The 20073-nt window shown below is 42.0% G+C and overlaps 2 protein-coding genes across 4 annotated transcripts; one reads left to right on the top strand and one right to left on the bottom strand.

The window, feature by feature from the left end:
* Positions 1-41: 41 nt before the first annotated feature.
* smad2 (SMAD family member 2) lies at positions 42-16358 on the bottom strand. Of its 3 annotated transcripts, XM_086052940.1 has the most exons (12): positions 16197-16358; positions 12982-13030; positions 12485-12788; positions 9638-9727; positions 8936-9129; positions 8592-8726; positions 8131-8205; positions 7960-8013; positions 7481-7693; positions 6975-7112; positions 5660-5804; positions 42-3601 (listed from the first exon to the last, which is right to left on the bottom strand). In XM_086052940.1, exons 3-12 carry the CDS (start codon positions 12739-12741, stop codon positions 3478-3480), a joined length of 1425 nt encoding a protein of 474 aa, XP_085909066.1. In that variant the 5' UTR covers positions 12742-12788; positions 12982-13030; positions 16197-16358; the 3' UTR covers positions 42-3477. The 3 variants fall into 3 exon arrangements, with proteins under 3 accessions (XP_085909066.1, XP_085909067.1, XP_085909068.1); XM_086052941.1 differs by lacking the exon at positions 16197-16358 and adding an exon at positions 15902-16072 and having other exon boundaries at positions 12485-13030; XM_086052942.1 differs by lacking the exon at positions 9638-9727 and having other exon boundaries at positions 12485-13030.
* A 653-nt stretch (positions 16359-17011) lies between these two features.
* LOC147135771 (N-acetyllactosaminide beta-1,3-N-acetylglucosaminyltransferase 2) lies at positions 17012-18987 on the top strand. Its single transcript, XM_086053729.1, has 2 exons — positions 17012-17078; positions 17618-18987. Exon 2 carries the CDS (start codon positions 17644-17646, stop codon positions 18985-18987), a length of 1344 nt encoding a protein of 447 aa, XP_085909855.1. The 5' UTR covers positions 17012-17078; positions 17618-17643.
* Positions 18988-20073: the final 1086 nt, after the last annotated feature.

Here is a 20073-nt window from a genome sequence, read left to right as displayed (position 1 = left end):
GACTGTCACTCAACACATGTAACACTAACACACACTTTAAATTGAATCATAACAGTTTTATTAGTGTACACAGCCAGAAGTTGCTCGTTCATACTTGGAACGTGTATGAAGTTCAGTGTTTGAAGAGGACAGATATCCGTACAGCTTATTTGCCAAACGGGATATGCTTTAGTGGAAAGCAGAGAGAGCGAGAGAGACACAGAGAGAAATAAAAATAGCATATAAAGAAAATTAAAGTAACAACAACTATACAATAACATCACTAGTGACAAGAAGCAACTTTCCCCTGCAGAGTAGTTTGCTAAAGAAAAAGAGAGGCTCGTTTGGGAATCCACACCTGTCCTTCACAGAAAAAAAGAAAAACAAGAGGTGATCCGTAACAAGAATGTGTGTAGATGTGCCCTTCAGAAAGCCTCAGTTCGTTCTCCCTTAGCAAAACCGATTTTCGGGAAGTGGGGAAAAAGCCAACTGCAGAACAAGGTGGCACTCGTTTCAAGAACAAAAAAACACAAAGGCTTGCTGGAACCTGGCAATATGCACACAGTGGTAATAATCTAATCAACAGGGGAAACACCTACTGTACTGAACTATGTATTGACAATACTTCTGCGAATACAATCTGAACAATCTGATGTCAATGCATAGAACAAAACACTGTATGTGTCACTGATACAACAACCTTAAGGAAACTACATTTTCATCTGTACTGACCTTGGCATTGAGAAGTCCAGTATTCCCTAAAAAAGTAAAAAAGAAAAAAAAAAAAAAAGAAAACAAAAAAAAGACATGAAACAGATACATAGATAAACATAACAGCCACGGGCTCGTTCAGTTTATGTACAAGTGAGTATGATTTCAATTGATCCATCCAGACAGAAATTATTCAACTGGATCAAAACATCATATAAAGGCCGCCCTAAATGAAAAAGGTCAAATCATTCATTCAACTTGGTCCGCATGTGAATATACATCGCCGTTTGTGTTTACACGCACCATTTACGAAACGCGTCGGTCTGTTGTTCGAAGTAAACAATGAATGTGGAATGTGACACCAGGATGTAGCGAGACAAACACCATATTTACATGTCCCGCTGATCATGACATTGTGCTTGCGTGCTCACTGTTGGGGCACACGCAAGCAACACTGGTCTCTGCGCGGTTATGAGGAAACCAACCCGTGCATGTAAACACACACAACGCAACGCGGACACTTAGGACCGCAAACCGGAATGTTGCTCCTATGTTTTAGATAAGACAACACTAGAATTCAATCAATTCACCATCTGAACTCTCAGCAAAAAGAAGAACAGCTAATGAAATGTGATTCTGTATTGCTCAACTGCTGGTTTGAACCCATGACAACTTAAGAGGAAAACAAAATAAAACACGTAATATCAACTGTAGAGAGTCAAACTTTTGGGATGGTGGATGAATTCTGGTGTGTTTTGAGGATTTCAACGCAAAGCAACCATCACATATTGGAAATTGTAGCCATTAGGTTTTTGTCAGCTGTGGTAATTTTTTTTTTTTTTGTACAAACTTGCATTTAGTCTTTGGGACAGCACAGGGGATTTTCAGTAATGGTCCAAGGAACCAGCTTTTTCAAGAGGTGTTACATTTCATAGATAAAATGTGTTTTGCAAAGTATTTTCAATCAAATCTCTTTCTTGGGGAAGTAAAGAAAAATACAAAGTTGCTATTCGGGGCAATGATCATTTTCGCTAGTTTTTAGTGGAAGGCCAAGTGACACTTTAGTGATGGGAAAATGAGGCTTCAAATTTGGTTCATGAACCAGTTGTATTTTTGGACTCGAGATGGAAATCTGTTCCACATTGGGCTGAAAGGACACCGACTTGCCATTGAACACCTTTCTTTAAACCAACAGTGACATCTAGAGGAGTCCAAAAAAATAGAACAACTGGTTCATGAAGCAAAATTGAAGCTTCATTTCCCATCACTAAGCTTTTACATCCTATATTGCATACTTGTCAAATCAATCATTTCATCGGGCAAAGCAGTGAAGAATTTAAACATATTCATTTGTATAGATATATATATATATATTCTTTTTTTTTAATCAATATACAAAAACAAAAGACTAAAACCACAAATAACTGTGCAGTATAATTGCTTGGTTTAATTTTAAAGCTTAAATAGATTTTAGTTGTAAAACGTTTGGACTCTAAAATGTTGTACCAGGCGAGGACAAGACCACTTGAAATCAAATGAGTGCTTACTCCATAAGATGCCAATTCAGACAATAAATGACTCTATAGTGACTATTCCAAAAATATGCTATTGGGGATTTCAACATTCCTATCTGTACAATTTAAAAGCATTTATTTTGTTGTATTTTACATTAAAGGCAACTTTTTCGTCGTGACAATAAGGGGTGCATAAATTGGGGCAGTGCAATTATAATGTCGAGGCAATTTTTTTTTTTTTGCAAAATCCCACATTGTAGGACTCTTCTTATCAATGCGTTATTGATAAATGGGGGAAACCATGCATCAGTTCAAGCATAATAATCGAGAGACTAGCAGAATGCATACTGGTGTCACATGTATTTTTGACTGTCTGACAGCTGGGGGCGGCATAGACCACGTTCTCTTCCTGCACAATTATTTAACGCTATATCCTACCACAACTCCTTTTAGTACAGAGAAGATACTGGAACGGGCATAGAACAGAGTAAAGAAACAAGAGAAAGAGGGTGCCGACTTGTGCTCTTGCCGTTGTCTACGCTGGGGGGGGAACACCAACTTTTAAATTAAATAATCCCACAAACGCACTCAGCACACATGCAATTGAGTGACAGCTAGGGTGTGTGTGTGTGTGTGAGTGTGTGTCAGGGTCAGTTAACTGATTTTAACTTTTGCAATCACGCACGCTGTGGACTGAGAGAAAGGGGGCAAGTCTTGACCAAGAAACAGAACAGTACTTTGGTCACTGAAACGGAAAAACGCTCCGTGAACATTGAATCCAGAGCGTGGCAGTCGGACTGCGAGTCAAGCGTGTGTAAACGAAAACTCTTAACACTGAATCCAGCTTGTGGCGTGGTGGCGAGGCAGTGAGGAGGCAACGGTGTAACTGGTGAGCGAGAGCGAGAGACTCAATTTCCCCCAACAGAGGCCGTCTGTTGTCTTGAGTCGGGGGTTCAGCACCTCAGTCAAATACCTGAAACGTGAACGGACGCCACTCTTGTCATTTGGGATATGCGGAGCGACTTCAGTTATTAGGTCCATGGTGATTGGAATGTCAGCCTGAGGTTGATCCGACAGATGTAAAAAGTAATAACCAGGCTCACTGTGATGTTTTACATTCCACTACTGCACACTCAATTCTCTCATCCTTGATGTCCGTTGTATGCATTTTTCTTCTCGTCTTAATGACGTTACTCCATCATGGTGTACTCCTTTAAGATGCTGGTTGAATGTTGTCTAATGTTAAGTTTCTTCTGCGGCAGCCAGACGTCGTTTAGGACATACTGGAGCAGCGCACTGAGGGGGAACCCATCTGGGTCAGCACCTTGTCCAACCACTGGAGGGGGCCATTGAGGTGCAGCTCGATCCAACAGGGAGTGCTGGTGACTGTCTGGCGTCTGAAGGGATCAAAGACAGCTTAAGGTTAAGAACGTATTAACGGCGTGCTCGTCAACAATGACAAAACGCAAACGCGTTTATAATTGCCAGGAGAAAATGATCCTTCCGTTCAGCTCTTTCAATGCTAGCCATTTTCAAAAACAGAGAAGCTCTTGAGTGACAACCAATTTGGACCATTCTGACTTTCATTGACCTTTCAAATCTCACAGAATATTTAGTGACTAAACACAGAAAATACCAAATGAAAGATTAGACTCTCTTCAGTGTAACAATTTTACATTTGACAAACTATACACTATTCGCAGGCTATTTAGTAGAAGTAGTAGTATTTAGTAGTGTGTGTGGGTGCCATGCATCTAAGTGTGTGCGTACATTACGTCATTGCTTCTACTTTTAATTTAAATAATCTCCCTCACCTTTACTCTCAGGGTCGGATAGAACCCAACCCAGCTGACTTTGGGCCAGCAGTGTTTTTTTTTTTGGGGACGGTTGGAGGAGGAAGCCGGTGTGAATGATTGTTTTGGTCTATGTGCCCTGTGTATCCCAATGTCAGCTCGGATAGGTTCCAATTTAGGTGACTCAAATGAAGTGAGCGCTTTAGAAGCTTGAAGGGATGAAAAAAACGTTCAGTTTAGCAGTAACCAAGTGAGCCTTCCTGTGTGTGCCGCGTTCTGCCCAAAACAGTTAGTTTTGCGTCATCCGGAACATACTTTTCAAGTTCGGAAAGTACTTGACTTTGGATGGAGTACGGTTATAGTAGGTTGCAAAACAAAAAAGTGTTCACGTTTTTCATAGCACAACGCCATCTTCCCATAAATTACAATCATATCGTGAATGCATATTCAGCGGATCCTTGGTTTATATGACTGTGTCAACTTGCAACGTTTGATCCATCGGAATTCAAACCATTTTCCAAGCGTGTCCAGCAAGCAGTTCAGTTCAAATTGACAACTTAAAAATACTTTGGGCGGTAACTCATTGACAAAGTCCTGATCAAATGATTAAACAGAGCTGACCGCTGTCGGCCTGAGCAGCGGGGCCACCGGCAGGCTCCATGGCAGCTTAAGGCCGACCAATGGCAACAAAGCAAAACACCCCCACTGACTGTGCAGTCTGGCGGCTGGGAGGTTACAACACAATAACCGCGCCAGGGACAGAGCAGATGTTTGCTGGGTGGACGCTTAGACGGCCAGACGGACGGACAAATGTCCTGTGATCGTGCACATTTTACAACAAAAGAAGAATATAATAGGGATTTGTACATGTGCGCAGCACACGGGAGTAGAAACAAGCTTCAGCTTAATCCTTGTTTACAGTACAGAGCATTACTGTTCAAATCAAGTGGAGTACAATAGACCAACAGCAGATGCACATGGCTAATGTTTAAGGTGCAATTTACAGTACGTATATTCAATTATGAGCTGGGCGCTGTCTCCTGAAGGAATTGATGCAGCATCCATTTTCTATATGCTTGTTCTCATCAGGTGGCAGAAGAGCTGAAGCCTTTTCCCCAGTTGGTTTTAGATGACAGGACACCGCACACGCTTGGACTCTCCCTTGTTTTGGTGTGTTGACTGTTTTTCTATGTTATGAATTTATCAACTGTCGTCGTTTTCATGTCTCATTATCATTTCGCGTACAGCACTTTGGATGCAGCATCAGTTGTTTTCAAAGTGCTCTATAAATACATTTGAGAGGTTCGTGCACCCTTATTGTGTACCGTTTTATCCTCCTGGGGGTCACAGCAGGGGTCGGAAACCCATCCCGGTATACGGCAAATGGTTGACTACACCCTGTCCTGGCCTAGCCTGGTCATACAAGTGGATTAGGGCGATTATGAACACGAAATTGAGCGTGGAATGACCCTGGCGGCACGTCAGCTATGCAAACCACGAAATTACAAATGGCCGACCAGTGTTAACAGTGAAACGCAACCAAAACACTACATTAACCCTGATTAGTGATGATAAGGTTGTATTCTTACTGCAAATAAAAATAATGACTTTCTGTTGAATGCTGTTTGAGGTCGCTCCTCATTGATACGGAGATGCACTCACCTGTACTCGGCACCCCATCCTTTGACGAAGCTCATCCTGATGGTACACATCCTGGTGAGTTGGTAGACCGCCTCGAAGCCCTGATTGACAGATTGCGCCAGCAGAGCGGCAAACTCCTGGTTGTTAAAAATCTTCAGATTACAGCCTGGAAGTGAAAGATTAGGGATTAGTCTTCCATCTGATTTGCACTGCTCAAAACGCGCCCGCCGCCATACTGTATTTGCAAAATAAACACAAAGAAAGAAGTTCATTTGGCAACATGCTTTCAAAACAAATGTTGATGTGACAAGCTGCTGTGCTGTGAAAACTTGGGGGCGCTGCATGATGGGAGATTATTCACAAGGCTGCCAGCGCAGACCCTGACATCTCCACGCGACGCTTACTTTTGCCTCAGACACAAATGTGCGCCGCAGAATGACACCGTTCACGCTGCTGCCATAGCCAAGAATGAAATGTTCAAAATTGCATGGATGCAGATTAGTCAGCCTGTGTGGGTGAGAGTCTGAGGAAAAACAAGTCATGTTGTGGGGAGCATCGGTTGTTCTTGCTGGAGGGCTTTCTTTTTCCAAAAGGAACGGTTTCACTCATCATCAAAAGGGAGATCATCATCGTGTAATTACAATTTAGCAAGTTTTTTTTCTTAGATTCTGCTGCAACGTGCTACTTAGACTGTCTTTTGCTTTTGCAATTATCTCATCAATGTCATTTTGAGACATTGACAGAACATAGATTAGTTGTAGTATATGCTAGCAATCCAATAGAAGGGGAAAAGTTAGTGGGAGAAAATGCGCTTTGAATGTCACACATATTTTGGACACCAAGAGGGGAAGTGAAAAAGTGAAACGATCGATCCTTTTTCCTTATGCCTACTATGGAGTAAGAAAGTTTTTCTTTCTTACACCGTACAGTCTTTTATTTCTATACTTTGTTTTCAAATTTCTTTTGTCCTTTTTTTTAATTGCTTTTACATGTACTTTTAATCATGTAAACAACCACCTTGTGTATTAAATGTGCTATATAAATAAAGCTTACCTTACCTTGCAATTAAGCTGTCATAATGCAACATATTACGGTCGGGAACGGTCAGCGTACCTCACCAATTGCCCCCATATCAGCCAGTATCACAAGATTAAGTCTGTGAGTGCATTTTATTTTACCTTTGACTTTTTACGGGACTTTTTTTTTTTTTGTTCCGATAGGAGGACAGTTTTGGGTGATTTATGTGAAAGACAAAAAAAAATCCACAGGAGGTTGAGTTTAGTTAACAGGATCATTTTAAGCAGAGTAAAAAGGAACACTCTTTAGGAGTAAACACCTGGAGGTATCTTGCAGACTGTGGCAGGGTGCCACCCGTATCGCTGGTTGCAGTTGGGACTCTGGACAAAAATGGCACTGTCGCTGAGGCACTCAGCAAACACCTCTCCTCCGATGTAATACAACCTCACTCCACGACCTGCAGGTTATATTGGAAGGAAAAAGGGATACAAGATAATCATTACATTCAAATGTTTAATATGATCCCAATGATTCTCTCTATCCTCGTTCAGGTCCTCTCCCAACTGTCATTTTTTGCTATGGGCCGGTCGAAGATGGGTTTGAACGCATCGTGTGGCATGCGGTGGGCATTAATGCTCTTGAAAAACAACCGCACAAGGAACCAAGACTAGTAAACACAAATACAATTATTATTAATCTTCATCTTCTTCCCAGATAAATAAATGAGCGTTTATCTTTGTATTACTGTTTAAGTTCACTGCAAAATTCCCCGGTAGCCGTCATCAGAACCAGACCGGTTCAAATGTGAAGGGTACCCATCCCTACCTATATGCCTCCTCGTCATTTCGACAGTTGCGTTCCTGTTGACGTTGCTGAGAAGTCCAAGGCAAAAGCGTTCAGAGTTGGAGGGGTCGGTGAAGCCATCCACAGTCAGAGAAGGCTGCGAAGCATGGAATGTTTCTCCAACACGCTGGTTGAGCTCATAGTAGGCTATAGAGCACCAGAAAGCTGGTTCACTGTAGGTTACCGGCTGAAGGTCTGTTGGGAAAAACGCGTAATAATTAGATTTCAATTTGGAATTGGTGTTCCTATTTCCTGTTAAGTTTCACTACAGTACAATTGAATACAGTATTAAAAAGCTGTTCATGTAACAAGATTAAAAAAAAAAAAGACTTGGTTTAGTTTATCTATTACTTATTAAATGCGCCCCAACCAATTGGATAATCCTTTAATGATCCCCAGAAAGGAAATTCAATAACCAAAAAGAATGGAAGGAAATCTACAAAGAAAAATAACAGATTTACCCAGGCCGTGGCTGACAGGTGACAACGTGTTAGGTGACAGTTCTGCTGGTGAGCCTAACACGACACACATACAGAGATGCAAACACTTGTTAATATGCTTATTGTTAGGTGCAATTTCAAAACACACACCCCTTTTCGTTTCTTTTTCGTGACCAAATAAAACTAGCCTACCTGATTCCATACTTTGATTCATCTGCTGGTCACTAGCCTCGCCATCTTCACTAATGTAGCCAGGCGGGGGAGTCTCTGTAAAATCATTATGCATGCATAAAAATGTAAATCCAGGTGTGCAAATGAGGTGGCAGACATGATTAGAGTCAGATCGGCGTGTAGGTTTAAGACTTGCAGATATGCAATCGAATTTTATTTATATGGCGCATTTCATAACAGCTAGAACTGTAACAAAGAGCTGTGAAAAGACATAAATATGTCTTTGGGATTGAATGAGTTTAAAAAAAGTTAGGCTGAGAGTTCAGTCAAAGATATCATTTATTCAGAATCTGGTAAGAAAGAATTTGGCAAGCCAGTGACTGGGTTTTGCCAGTCTGATTTTGATCCACATCACTAGTCTGAAATGAAAACCTTGAGCATGCACCATATTTGATACAGCAGGGGTTGCCCTGCTTACAGACCTGGTATGTAGTTATTAGGAGGATCTATGCCAGCTGGGAAATTGGTGTTTTCAGGGATTGAGTTTGTAAAGTCATCTAGAGGCGGAAGCTCCGTCAGGATCTCTGTATGGCGGGGCACCAAAACTGGGGGCAGCACTGTGGAAATAAGACACAAAAACGGCATTAGTCTTTTTCCATGCAGATGTAGGCCTTGTGCAGCGCAAAAAATAACAAAAAAAAACATGAACTTTTCATCGGCAATGATCCCTGGCATTGAAAGCGTCATTTTGATGGCAGCCTGATGATGAGCGCAAGCAGTACATGCTAGTCCCGCATTTAAAATCGACTCCAAAAGAGATCATTACCCGGCGTCTCCACCCTCTGGTAATGATAAGGGTTGACACACACTTCCTCCTTCTTGAGGTTGAAGGCATACTGACAGTTGTCAATGGCCCGCAGCTCATGGTGGCTGTGAAGGTCGGGCCATCTCCATAGGCGACAATAGATGACGTGCGGCAGGCCCTTACGATGAGACACCTGAAGACGCCCATCCAGCGACCTGAAAGCATTTTTTGCAATTTCGTAATCTAATGTCGAGAAACAAGGATCCAACCAAACGACCCAGACCAAGTGCGTCACGTAATTCCTAGTGTAAGCTATTAAGCGGGAGTGAATTTGTGTAATGTTCACATTGCAAGACTTCAAATGTATATAATGCAGCAATTTTGAGACACTGAACACTCCAAACTGTTCACAATGGAACGCGTTTTTAACTATAGCTGACGCTCCGTCACTTCATTTGGTATCACACGATTGATTACATTATGCTCTGTAAAGAGCTTTAATTTCCATTTCATGTTTTGGTAAGTTACGTTCAAATTTCCTAAATGACATGTAACCAGTGGAAAACAGACCGTAGAATGTTAATTATTAACTTTTTTTTTTTTTTTTGTAATTGTCAGGTGAAAAAAAAAATGGCCAAACAGTATGGCATGGTGGGCTTTAAAGCACTATCCCCCCCCTCCCCGCTCACCCCAATAAAGCAGAATTTGTGCGAGTGTATTCACCTGTTGTGGTCAGGGTATCCGTACATGCCTGAAGAGTCCCACTGCTCTATCATGTGGCCTGACCCTAGACCCCATAGATCTGAGCAATTGCTATAGACACACACATGCAATCATACACACAAACACACACACACACACACACACACAAACACACACATACAGGACATGAGCAAACCAAATGAGAAAAATAAAAGCAAACAGACAGTAAATGTGTGATGTCCCATTCCAAATAAGTAGGATGAAATTACAGATACGTAAACGGTTGGCCTCTTATTACAAATGGAGACACAAATTAAAAATAACCCCTCACTTATAAATCCAAGAGGCTCACGGGATTATCATGAAAAAAAAATGCCAACTTGACAGAATGCGAAGCAGAAGAAATTTGCTTTAAAAAATAGTAAGTCTCGTGAGCAAACCGTTTTGAGCAATTGTCAAAATGTCATCCTATGAAAACAAACATGACATCCCATAAAATAACTTGACTCGTTTTCGTGTCGCCCCATTCAAATAAACTCTTGCAACGTATGTTGACACATGATCACATAATTTGCAATGTGTTCCGCTATATTGTTTCTAAGAAAAGGACATCTGGGCAACATTATTATGTTGCACGCAAAACAATCACTTCAGCCCCTCCCCTCCCCCCAAAAAAGACATGAAAAAAGAAAGAGATGCAAATGACTGTTCAAATTGGAAAGAGTAAGACAAGACCACATTAAAAAAAAATAATGAAACAACATAAGACAGTTGGTGTAAACGTGCTGTGTATGGTTTACGACTGACGCAACACATGCACGCAGACACTACTACCCACTCCTTTTTTCGCATGCAAAGCACTGAAACTTAACAATTAAGGATCCCACCCATGCTTGTGATCTTTCACACACTTGCTCCATAACATTTTTTTTTTTTTTTCTCCATTCGAACAGAAACCGACACCTGTTTCCTCCCAACAATTCCACATGCACCCACATCTGAAAGTTCTCTGTGGTGAGATGACTCACGCGTTTCAAAAACAACCCTTTAGTGTAAGTGCACATGGTGCGCAAGCATAGTAAAAGTAGCTGTGCAATAAGGGAAACAAAATGCCGCACAACCAACTGAGCCGTGATAAGGTAACAGTTACAGCATCTCAAGGATGGGATCAGACATCATACCGCGAAGCATAAGGATAATAGCAGATTTTTTTTTTTTTTTTTTTTTTTAATCGACATCTAAAACTGACAACAACGGGAATCTGAAAAGCACCAGCAGCTTATCCGCAACACTTCAGTTATTACTCTCACATCCCTCTGGTGAGGAACAGAAAATGGTTTGGTGCTGGAATATCTTTGACCCAAAAAAAAGAAAAAAAAAAAAACTTTCTTCTGTCCGCTAAGCTAGTTTACTTGTCGAGTCTTTCCTTACGGTCTAAATCGCTTCATGTGCGAGGCCCAAATAATAACTCGAGTGAAGGTGGAGTGTTAGGTTACATTTAAATAGCAGTTACACACATTAAATGTTACTGCGAGCAGCAAAATTATCTCCCTAAACTGGAGATCCGTGGCAGAGTGATAGGCGCCAATAATCGCATGTTCCTGGGCGAGCTCCCCTGACACTGTTTAGGTCCAGATAAAAGTTTCAAAAGGCGGGTACAATCCACAACGGAAGATAAAAATCAAGTGTAGCATTGCGGCTCTGCGACAGCGAAAGATGAAGCAAAGACAGCAATTCGCAAAGAGGAGGAATTAAATATTACATTCTTTGTATTAGGGGTGTAATGGTTCACAAAAGTTGGTACGTACCTCAGTTTTAGGGGGTCACTGTTCGCTATAACAGGAAAAGCAGCAAAATGTCCCAAAAGCATATATCGAGTTTTCCTTTCATTTATTTTAGAAGATATCAGTGCAAGTAACAATTTGTTCAACATAGTCACATTTAGAACTACATGCGATAACTTGGTAGAAGATGCAGATCCCAGCTTAACGGTACTCAAGCTTAACTCTATTTTAACATTTAACAAGGTGTCTACATTTTCAGAGATAACGTTCAATGGTACGGCAAGTCAATCCGTCTCTTGCTTGCGCAACATCGGCAACGGCTCGGCAGGAAACACCGAGGCAAACGTACGCAGCGGGGACTTGGGAATGAGGCTCGAGCACTTTTGATAAATATTTCAACTCCCCACGAAATGTTCCCACACAGCGGATTTAAATGAAGCCGGCCGGTCTTATAGGTGCTGAACTTGCCATGATGCCAACTTGTTTTTTTTTTTTTTCTTCTTGTGTTTTTTTTTCTTCACTGTCAGTTGGCAAATGATGTTTAAGGTGCATTGCCGTCATTTAAGTCTGTGTGTTTGGCCCCGACACTCAGCTGAAAAGAAGCAAATATCTAAACGATGAAGCAAAAGTTTCATTATTAAAACTGACAATGTCAACAACGGACGCTTGATGGTTTCACGTGCGAGATTTGTGGTTTTCCGCCACTCCGGTTTCACTTCTCCTTTAAGGTTAACCTTTGTGACCCGAATGAAGAAGTGGACTTTGGTTGCACAACTTTGCGTCTTTCCTGCGAGTCGGCAGTGTCGAGACAAGTGTTTAACTACACGGTCACGTATGCTGTGTGGTCAGTCGCTTCATTGATTAGTGGTTCCGTCTAACTAGATTGGATGGAACCCCCAAAGTCAAAAACAACCCATTCGAGCATAGTTGCTCGGATTTCAAGCTCATAGAAACAAAATCAATTGTATCACTTTAGGGGTGTTTGACTTTGGCAGTAATTGTTTTGATTCATCCCCGGCGGCGCTAGGCTATGTTTTGAGTACAAATATAATACAGCGTTTGCGTGTGTGCATTCCCATCTCACCTGGGTATGGTGACACACTTTGTGTTGATGTTCTGCGTGCTGATGGCTTTTTCCAGCTCATCCAGCTGCCCCGTCTTCTTCAGCTTCTTCACCAGGCTCTTGACAGCTTTTTCACACCATTTCTCCTCCTGCCCGCCTCCGTTCTGCTCCCCTACTCCTCCAATCCCACCTCCTGCCCCTCCGCCTCCTGCCGGAGTCTTCTTCCACCCCAGCAGCCGCTTCACCACCGGGGGAGTGAAGGGTAGTATGGAGGACATGTTGTATGTACGTTGTGTACGTGAGTGTTTTGAGTTAGCCTCTTAATCTGATGTAAAGGGAACAAGGGAGGGGGGGGGGGGGGATTTAAAGCCGTTAGGCTGTATTTCTAAAATCCTTCAGGAAATAAAAGGACAAAGAGAGAATATACATGGGGTATTTTGTCTCGTAGTCCAATTTAAGTCATTAGTATTGAGGAAAAGGCCAGAAAATATTAGAATTGGAGTATTAGACAATATTACATGGAATGTGCAAATGCAGGGGAGCAGAAAGCGGAGCATCCAACTAATCCTGAAATACAGAAGGGGACAAAGGACACATGTAAATGTTAAAAAAATAATATAAATAAATAACAGTGATGGGGGGGGGGGGGGGGATCAAGAAGGCATATTGGCAATTTGTGTGCGGGCCTGTTGGTTTGTCCAAATAAAATACTTGTGTCGATACACAGGGTAGCTTTCGGTTACTAGGTCAGCCTCTAAAACCTAAGCCATCTTAACAGAGGTGACAAATCTTCTGTGTTGATGCTGATACTAATCAAACGCTAATCCCATACAAAGGTACCTATCCCATTATCAAAACCAGAGTTAACCTTCTCTTGCTAAAGCTGAGCAGTGTCAGACCGCATTAAACCTGGGCCGGCTGCAGGGTCAAACATGGTGCCTCGGTTAACTTTTTACGCACGTGGAGAAAACGCACTCACACTGTTCGGTTAAAGAAAGGGAGAAAAAAAAAAAAAATCCCACGATGGTCTCTGAAACCATTTGACCATGATGAGACTTTGCCACGGTGAATATTGCTAAGCCACAAAGCTTCTGGGAGAATGTCCTTTGGAAAGATGAGACAAAGCTTGTGCACAGCTCTGTTTACTGGTGCGAAAACAAAGCACAGAAAGAAAAAAACAACACAGCGCCTAAGAACCAACTGTGACGCAAGAGACGTGCGGGTATCTTTTGGGGTTGCTTCGCTAAATCCCGCTCTGGGTGTCTTGAATCTGTGCAGGGTGCAATGACATCTCCAGACTTTCATGGCATTCTGGAGCAAAAGCCAACAGGTCAAAGGTCGTCCATTGGATAAACGCCCAAAAGTCACAGTAAAACACCAAAGAACGGCAAAGAACAAAACAAAGGATCATTTTGAAATGACCTGATCTAAACCCTATTGAACACCTTTGATAGGAGGCAGTTGGAACAGTTTCTTTACACGGAAAAGGTCAAAATATAGCTTACTGTCGACGAATGCAGAAGCCTCATTGAGTTACAGAAATTGTTTAAGTGCTGGATTGCCTCCAAAGCTTCTACAATTAAATGGAATTTTAAGGGTGCTATAATTTGTACGCAGGCCACTTAAAAGTAATTTTATGCCACGCCACAAAAACAAGCACACACAAAAAAGCAACACCCGATTTCCATAATAGGTTTTTCTTTTGGTTTATCACTTCCAAGATGTTTGCTGGTTTGTCTTTCTTATAGAGTGTCAAGTACAGATTTTGTAACCACGACAACCAGGGGCTGCATGTTGAAAAAGGAAATAAAGAAATCAGCATTCAATGAGTTTCCCCTGGTGGAGTTAATAAAGGCGGCTGCGTGCATGAAGCGGACGACGCATCCAGCCAAACACCAAAATGCCCCCAACACCACCGCGTCCACAACTTCAGAGTCAACAAGTACAGCGGGCCATCTTTTAACAACACACTCCCAATTCCTACAGCAGCGACATAACCCAAAATGAGTGCGAGTCCATCGCTCCACAAGCAATCGCTAGGGGCTGAAGAACAAATATTTTTTTGTAGTAAACAAATCAAAGGCGATTAATCAAAGACATGAGTGCTATTTTTTCAGAACTGCACAGCAGCCCACAACCTTTTGTACGCCACGGACTGGTGTCACGTAATGACATTTCAACAGACCGAAACAGAACCTATCCTCCAGTCAAATGTTGATTGTTTTACGCTGAACTCCCCTGCTACAGTAACTCATCATCATCATCATCAGAACTGTTGACATGTATGTACAGATACTTTACATTAGGTCGCTGCGCACTTAGCTGTAAACTGTTTACTGTAATTTTGAGGCTATTGCAATGTTTGAAGTTCCAAAGCATTTAAAACAATTTAAGTGTTTTGGGATCATACAGTAAGCAATTAGAAAAAAATGGTTTAAGGGGATTCCCGGTTGGGCTGCCCTGTCAATACCTCGGTGGGGGTCAACTGTAATTGCATTAAGCAATAAAAAAAAATTTTTAAAAAGGTATTTGTCCATATGTCCATCAAGAATTTTGTCAACTTGTGCATACTTCAAGGGTTTCTTCTCAAATCTCTTTCAGCAATACCGGCATGTTTACTTATGAAATCCATTTGGAGAGACAGCGCTGAAAATGTTTTTTTTTTTTTTTCCCCCCTAAGTATTGACGTGCTCTGCGACCTTCACGTGTAACCTCATCCGATTATAGCGCTCATTCTAACACCAAAATCAATTCCCCTGCATGGCAGTGAGAGTAAGCTGACCAACGGACTAAATGATACCAATGTCAAATTTACAGGACTGGATCACCGAGGCTTAAAACGAAAAGAGAATGGCACACTGAAAACAGGAAGGAAGGGATCACTTCGGAGTCTTCCTCTGAAAGTCAGAGCTCCTTCTGAGAATTTGCTTCAATGGTTTAGAGCGAACATAATGAGGCGACAGACCTGAAACGAACTACACTTTACTAACGTTAATATTTAAAGCTTGTGATTAGCTTAAATAATTGCTCCTTGGGGGAATTGTTTAATGCCAGACAAAGAGCGAGCGAAACACCGCCGTGCAGCTGCAGACTGAAGATATTGAAACTTATTTTTCCGTTAATCACCGAATTTCCCATCATTTTATGCAAGGATCGGGAAACATCAAGGGCAAGCAACAATGCTCCGACAAAACCTTGCGTTGGGAGAAGAACCTTCCACAACAACAACAACAAAAAGCTCGAAGCGTGTTGATACGGCGACAATGTCAGAATGAAATGCTAATCGCGACTAGCAGGGCCTTGTGGACAAGATAAGCGGCCGTATTGTGTCTGTAAAATCAAATCTCATTGTGAGAAACTGTCTGTTTATGTCACTTCTTCGCTCCAGCCACCCACAATAATAAACACACACATGCACAAAAACACACATGCACTCACACGGTTGGAAGAATAAGCTAATCAGCTCCGCTGCAAAGGAGTCCGTCTAGACTTTGAGAACCAGCAAAAACGAAGAGGCGAATTATGACATTTTAAAGTGCCAATATGTTACATGAATTCAAGTTTCTTTGTCCTGGAATTACTGCTTCTTCTCCTCCTCCTCCTCCCCTCGGCTTCAAAAGCGAGTGCGAAAAAAAAAAATCGCTAGCAAGCTTGCTACTTTGTCCGACAGAAGACAGGTCTTCTGCATGTTTTGTCCATAACAAATGTTATTAATTATTTAAGGCATGCTTACCGACTGAGCAGGCGAAAGAGAGCTGGGTGGTCACTTAGGTACCTGTTAATAAATCCAGCCTTTTCATTTTAAATTGGTCCAGCGAGTCTTTAAAGTGTATGGGCTACCGCCGAGCAACCGGGATGATAGCCCCTCATTCAAAGCTCAACCAAACTGTATGGCTTGTGTGGACACAAAAAGAACCACAACTGCCCCGCCTTTTCTCCTTTTTCATTGGCTGAATTCATTGGTTCAGCCAAGGACCTCGTTTCCAGACTTATTTTCTATTGGTTGGAGCCAATGTCAGTTCTATACTTTTGTGACGTATAGGTTGGTCGGTGATGTTTACGAGTTCACCTCAAATGCCCTGTTATTATCATCATCATTATTATTATTATTATTATTATTATTGTCATTATTATTATTATTTTTATCATTATTATTATTATTATTATTATTATTATTATTATTATTATTATTATTTAGCTTACTTTAAAAGGGAAGTATGATGTCAGTGAAACATTTCAAAGGTGGCATTATGCAAATGTTTTACAGTATTACACGGGCAGCACCTGCATGCAAATCAAGTCCTCAAAGAACTCACAGCTCGGTTTAGCTGCTTCCTGCAAACATGGAAATGTTCCTTAATATAGACGTTGCAAGTTGGGGGAGAAATAACGCGCATGCGTGTTACTTTCTCTGACTCACCTGAGACTTGTTGCTCAGAAGCGGGAGATGCTACGGACTGTTTGATTTTAGAGGATTTTTTTTTCTTTTATAATTTTATGTCATCATCGACATTAGTGATGCTTTACCATACGGGAATAATAGTGAATCACAAGATGGACCCTTTACCTCACTGAGTCTCAGTCAACTTGACCTATTTTAAAATTTTGTTTTCTTGTAAGTATTTGCATGATTTGTCTTCCGACTTTCTCCTGATCATTTTCATGTACTTTATTTATGTAAATGAGGCATGGAATGTATTTTGTTCTTTAGATTAACAGCAGTCAATCCTCATTTTTAAACCAGGTCATGAAGACCATTACGGCTGTGGCCAAAAAGAAAAAAAAATAAGGCGTCCTCTTACTTCATAATAGCTAAGCAGAGGAGAAGTTTTACTGCTTGGAAACAGAGGTCACAATTACCTTAGATAAGCGAAACAAAGACAAAATATTCTAAACTAAGCTAGAACATATTTGCATATTGTGTGAAGGGGGGGTTCATTTTCATGTCGCTCCAGGTAGGTAAAGGCTGATGCAGTGAGTTAATAAATCGCACTGGGCCATCACCACAGTGACAAAAACTCCAGAGGTTTGACTGCAGTGCTAGTTATAAACATGCTACTGACATTCATTCAGAAAGTAGGATTACCGTATTTGAAGCGTCTTTGTTCATTTTCACATAAACGATGTGAATATTTATATTTGCTTTGTGTACAGGCGTGTGCCATATTTCATCACGTGCAATGGGCAAGTGCTGCAAGTGCAACGGGAGGCTGCTTTGCATGTGCTTGCTGCCTTGCATGATGACTGGCCACCTTCTGATTTATATCATGGTGACCATATTCGTCACCATCTCCTACGCTCCACCGAAAATAACCGTCCACTACATCGCTCCGGGGATTTCAGCCAATTCCGGGGCCTTGGCCTCTCATCCACTCAGCCCCTTCTGGAACCTTCATCTGGAGCACAGCGCACTGTGGAACCAGTTGCAGCACTCCTTGGACCGTCACTACAATCCAATACTACGGGGAAATGCGACGGGGACGTTGCGGGAGCCCAAAGCAAAACTTCCAACTCAAATTAGGGATGAATGCCTTTCTGCTTGTGTGCCCCGCAAGTGTTCAGACCCTCATCGATATGATGTCAACAACATACCAGAGCAGATGAGGACATTTGTCAGGTCGATGCATTGCAGGAGTTATCCAATCCTTATCAATCAACCCACTATGTGCAAAAGGAACAGGACTAAATCAACTCCCGACTATCCAATGCTCCTCATAGCTATCAAATCTCAGGTGGGGAACTTTGAAAATAGGCAAGCCATCCGCGAAACCTGGGGGCGCAGTGGTTTTGTGATAGGGGAGTTCAATAAGAAAGGTGGATTTGTGCGTACTGTCTTTCTGCTTGGAAGACAGGACTCGAGCACAGGGCCTCACCCGGACTTGAAAAACTTTTTGGACCTAGAGAACCAAAAATACAGGGACATCCTTCAGTGGGATTTTCGGGACTCTTTCTTTAACCTGACCCTGAAGGACTTGCTCTTCTGGCACTGGCTCCAACAATACTGCCCCACGGCTGTATTCATCTTTAAGGGAGATGATGACGTTTTTGTCCAAACTGGTGCCCTACTCAGTTACTTAAACAAGCAGTGGGAGGAACACAAACTGCGGCGGGCCATCCCAAATGAAACGCACATGGATTTGTTTGTGGGGGACGTCATTAATAATGCAGTGCCAAACCGGGATCCATCTACTAAATACTACATACCGGAGAGTTTCTACAAAGGTGTCTACCCAACGTATGCTGGAGGAGGAGGGGTGGTGTACTCTCGCTCACTCGCTGTAAGACTAAAAGAGGTGTCCCACAGGGTTTGCCTTTTCCCAATCGACGATGTTTACCTGGGAATGTGCCTGCAAAGACTCGGGCTCTCTCCAAGTCACCACCCGGGTTTTTTAACATTTGATCTCCCAGAGACAGACAGGGAGAATCCCTGCGCTTACAAATCCGTGCTGCTCGTTCACAGGCGGAGTCCCAAAGAAATGTTGACGTTATGGCACAAGTTGCAGAATCTGCACGGTCAGTGTTGACTTGTCTCGTCAATTTGGATTCATTTGGGATGGATGCAGTTTAAATGTTTTTTTTTTGTATGCCAGCAGCATTGTTGTCCAGTGGTTTGCATGTATTGCGTGCTTTGGCTACGTCATCTTGGAGAGACTCAAGCCCCCCTGATCCTCACTTGGCTAATCGGTTGGGTGGATTGTCAAGTACAATTTCTGTTGATGATAATAATGTAAAACCGAGATGACGTGATCTACCTAAAACAGCCTTATAAGTACGATACAAATGTTATTAAATACTAATCGTTATTAAATACTTTTACTCAGAGGTGGGCATTACGTCAGACTGACGGACCGGTCTGTCAGTCCGTCCCTGACGGACGCCCGTTTTGCTGACGATTGACGAACGATGGCACACATTTAAAAAATGACGGACTGACGAATGACGGAAGGTGGTTTTCACCTGTCATTATAATCGTCACTCACCGCGTTAGTCCGTCACTGGCGGGTGCCCATTTTTCTCACGGACTGACAGCCGATTACAATTCAGCTCGTCACGAAAAACGACGGCCTGACGAATGACGGGCACCATGGCCGCTGACGAATGACAGACCGGCAAAATTGAGTAAAATGCCCACCGATGCTTTTACTTACTGACTTTTACATAGGCCTACTTATAATTGAATATGATATTTGGACCCTTTCAAAATCGTCTATGAAAGCAAAATATGACCCTAAGAATCATCAATTCACAATATATTTGTGCTATACTGTATTATATTGCGTGTGGTTTATACGACTTAGCTTTACCTGTGATCGTAACACCGTGAAACATAAAAATTCCTCTTGACATTTCTTGTGCATATCTCCTCACTCCACACTGGTCAAGTGTGTCACTTGCTTGGTTCACTTCTGTGATTGCAGGCCTGAACATTCAAATAAAAATACAGTACACGTCATTTGACTAATATGTTAATTTGGGATTGAGTGACATCTAGTGTTAAATTTGTGTACGTGGGGTTGCATCAGAGCCACTTTGAACAACAACTACACTCAAGTGGAAAACTGGTCTTTTCTAAGTCTGGCACCAGTGCGTCACGCAAAACAAAGTGGTTG

The sequence above is a fragment of the Filicampus tigris genome, chromosome 15 (genome assembly GCF_054856515.1).
Source record: "Filicampus tigris isolate MCC_2025a chromosome 15, RoL_Ftig_1.0, whole genome shotgun sequence".
Lineage (NCBI taxonomy): Eukaryota > Metazoa > Chordata > Actinopteri > Syngnathiformes > Syngnathidae > Filicampus > Filicampus tigris.
The sequence above is the reverse complement of the archived record's forward strand: the minus strand, read 5'-3'. Positions and strand labels throughout refer to the sequence as shown.

Bases quoted from the DNA above. Each gene is read 5' to 3' on its own strand.
- LOC147135771 (XM_086053729.1), top strand. From the start codon at position 17,644: ATGGGCAAGTGCTGCAAGTGCAACGGGAGGCTGCTTTGCATGTGCTTG.
- smad2 (XM_086052940.1), bottom strand. From the start codon at position 12,741: ATGTCCTCCATACTACCCTTCACTCCCCCGGTGGTGAAGCGGCTGCTG. The intron at 8,727-8,935 runs GTAATGATCTCT...TTATTTCCACAG, and splicing joins CCAGAGGGTGGAGACGCCGG to TGCTGCCCCCAGTTTTGGTG. The intron at 8,206-8,591 runs GTCTGTAAGCAG...ATGATTTTACAG, and splicing joins TCCTAATAACTACATACCAG to AGACTCCCCCGCCTGGCTAC.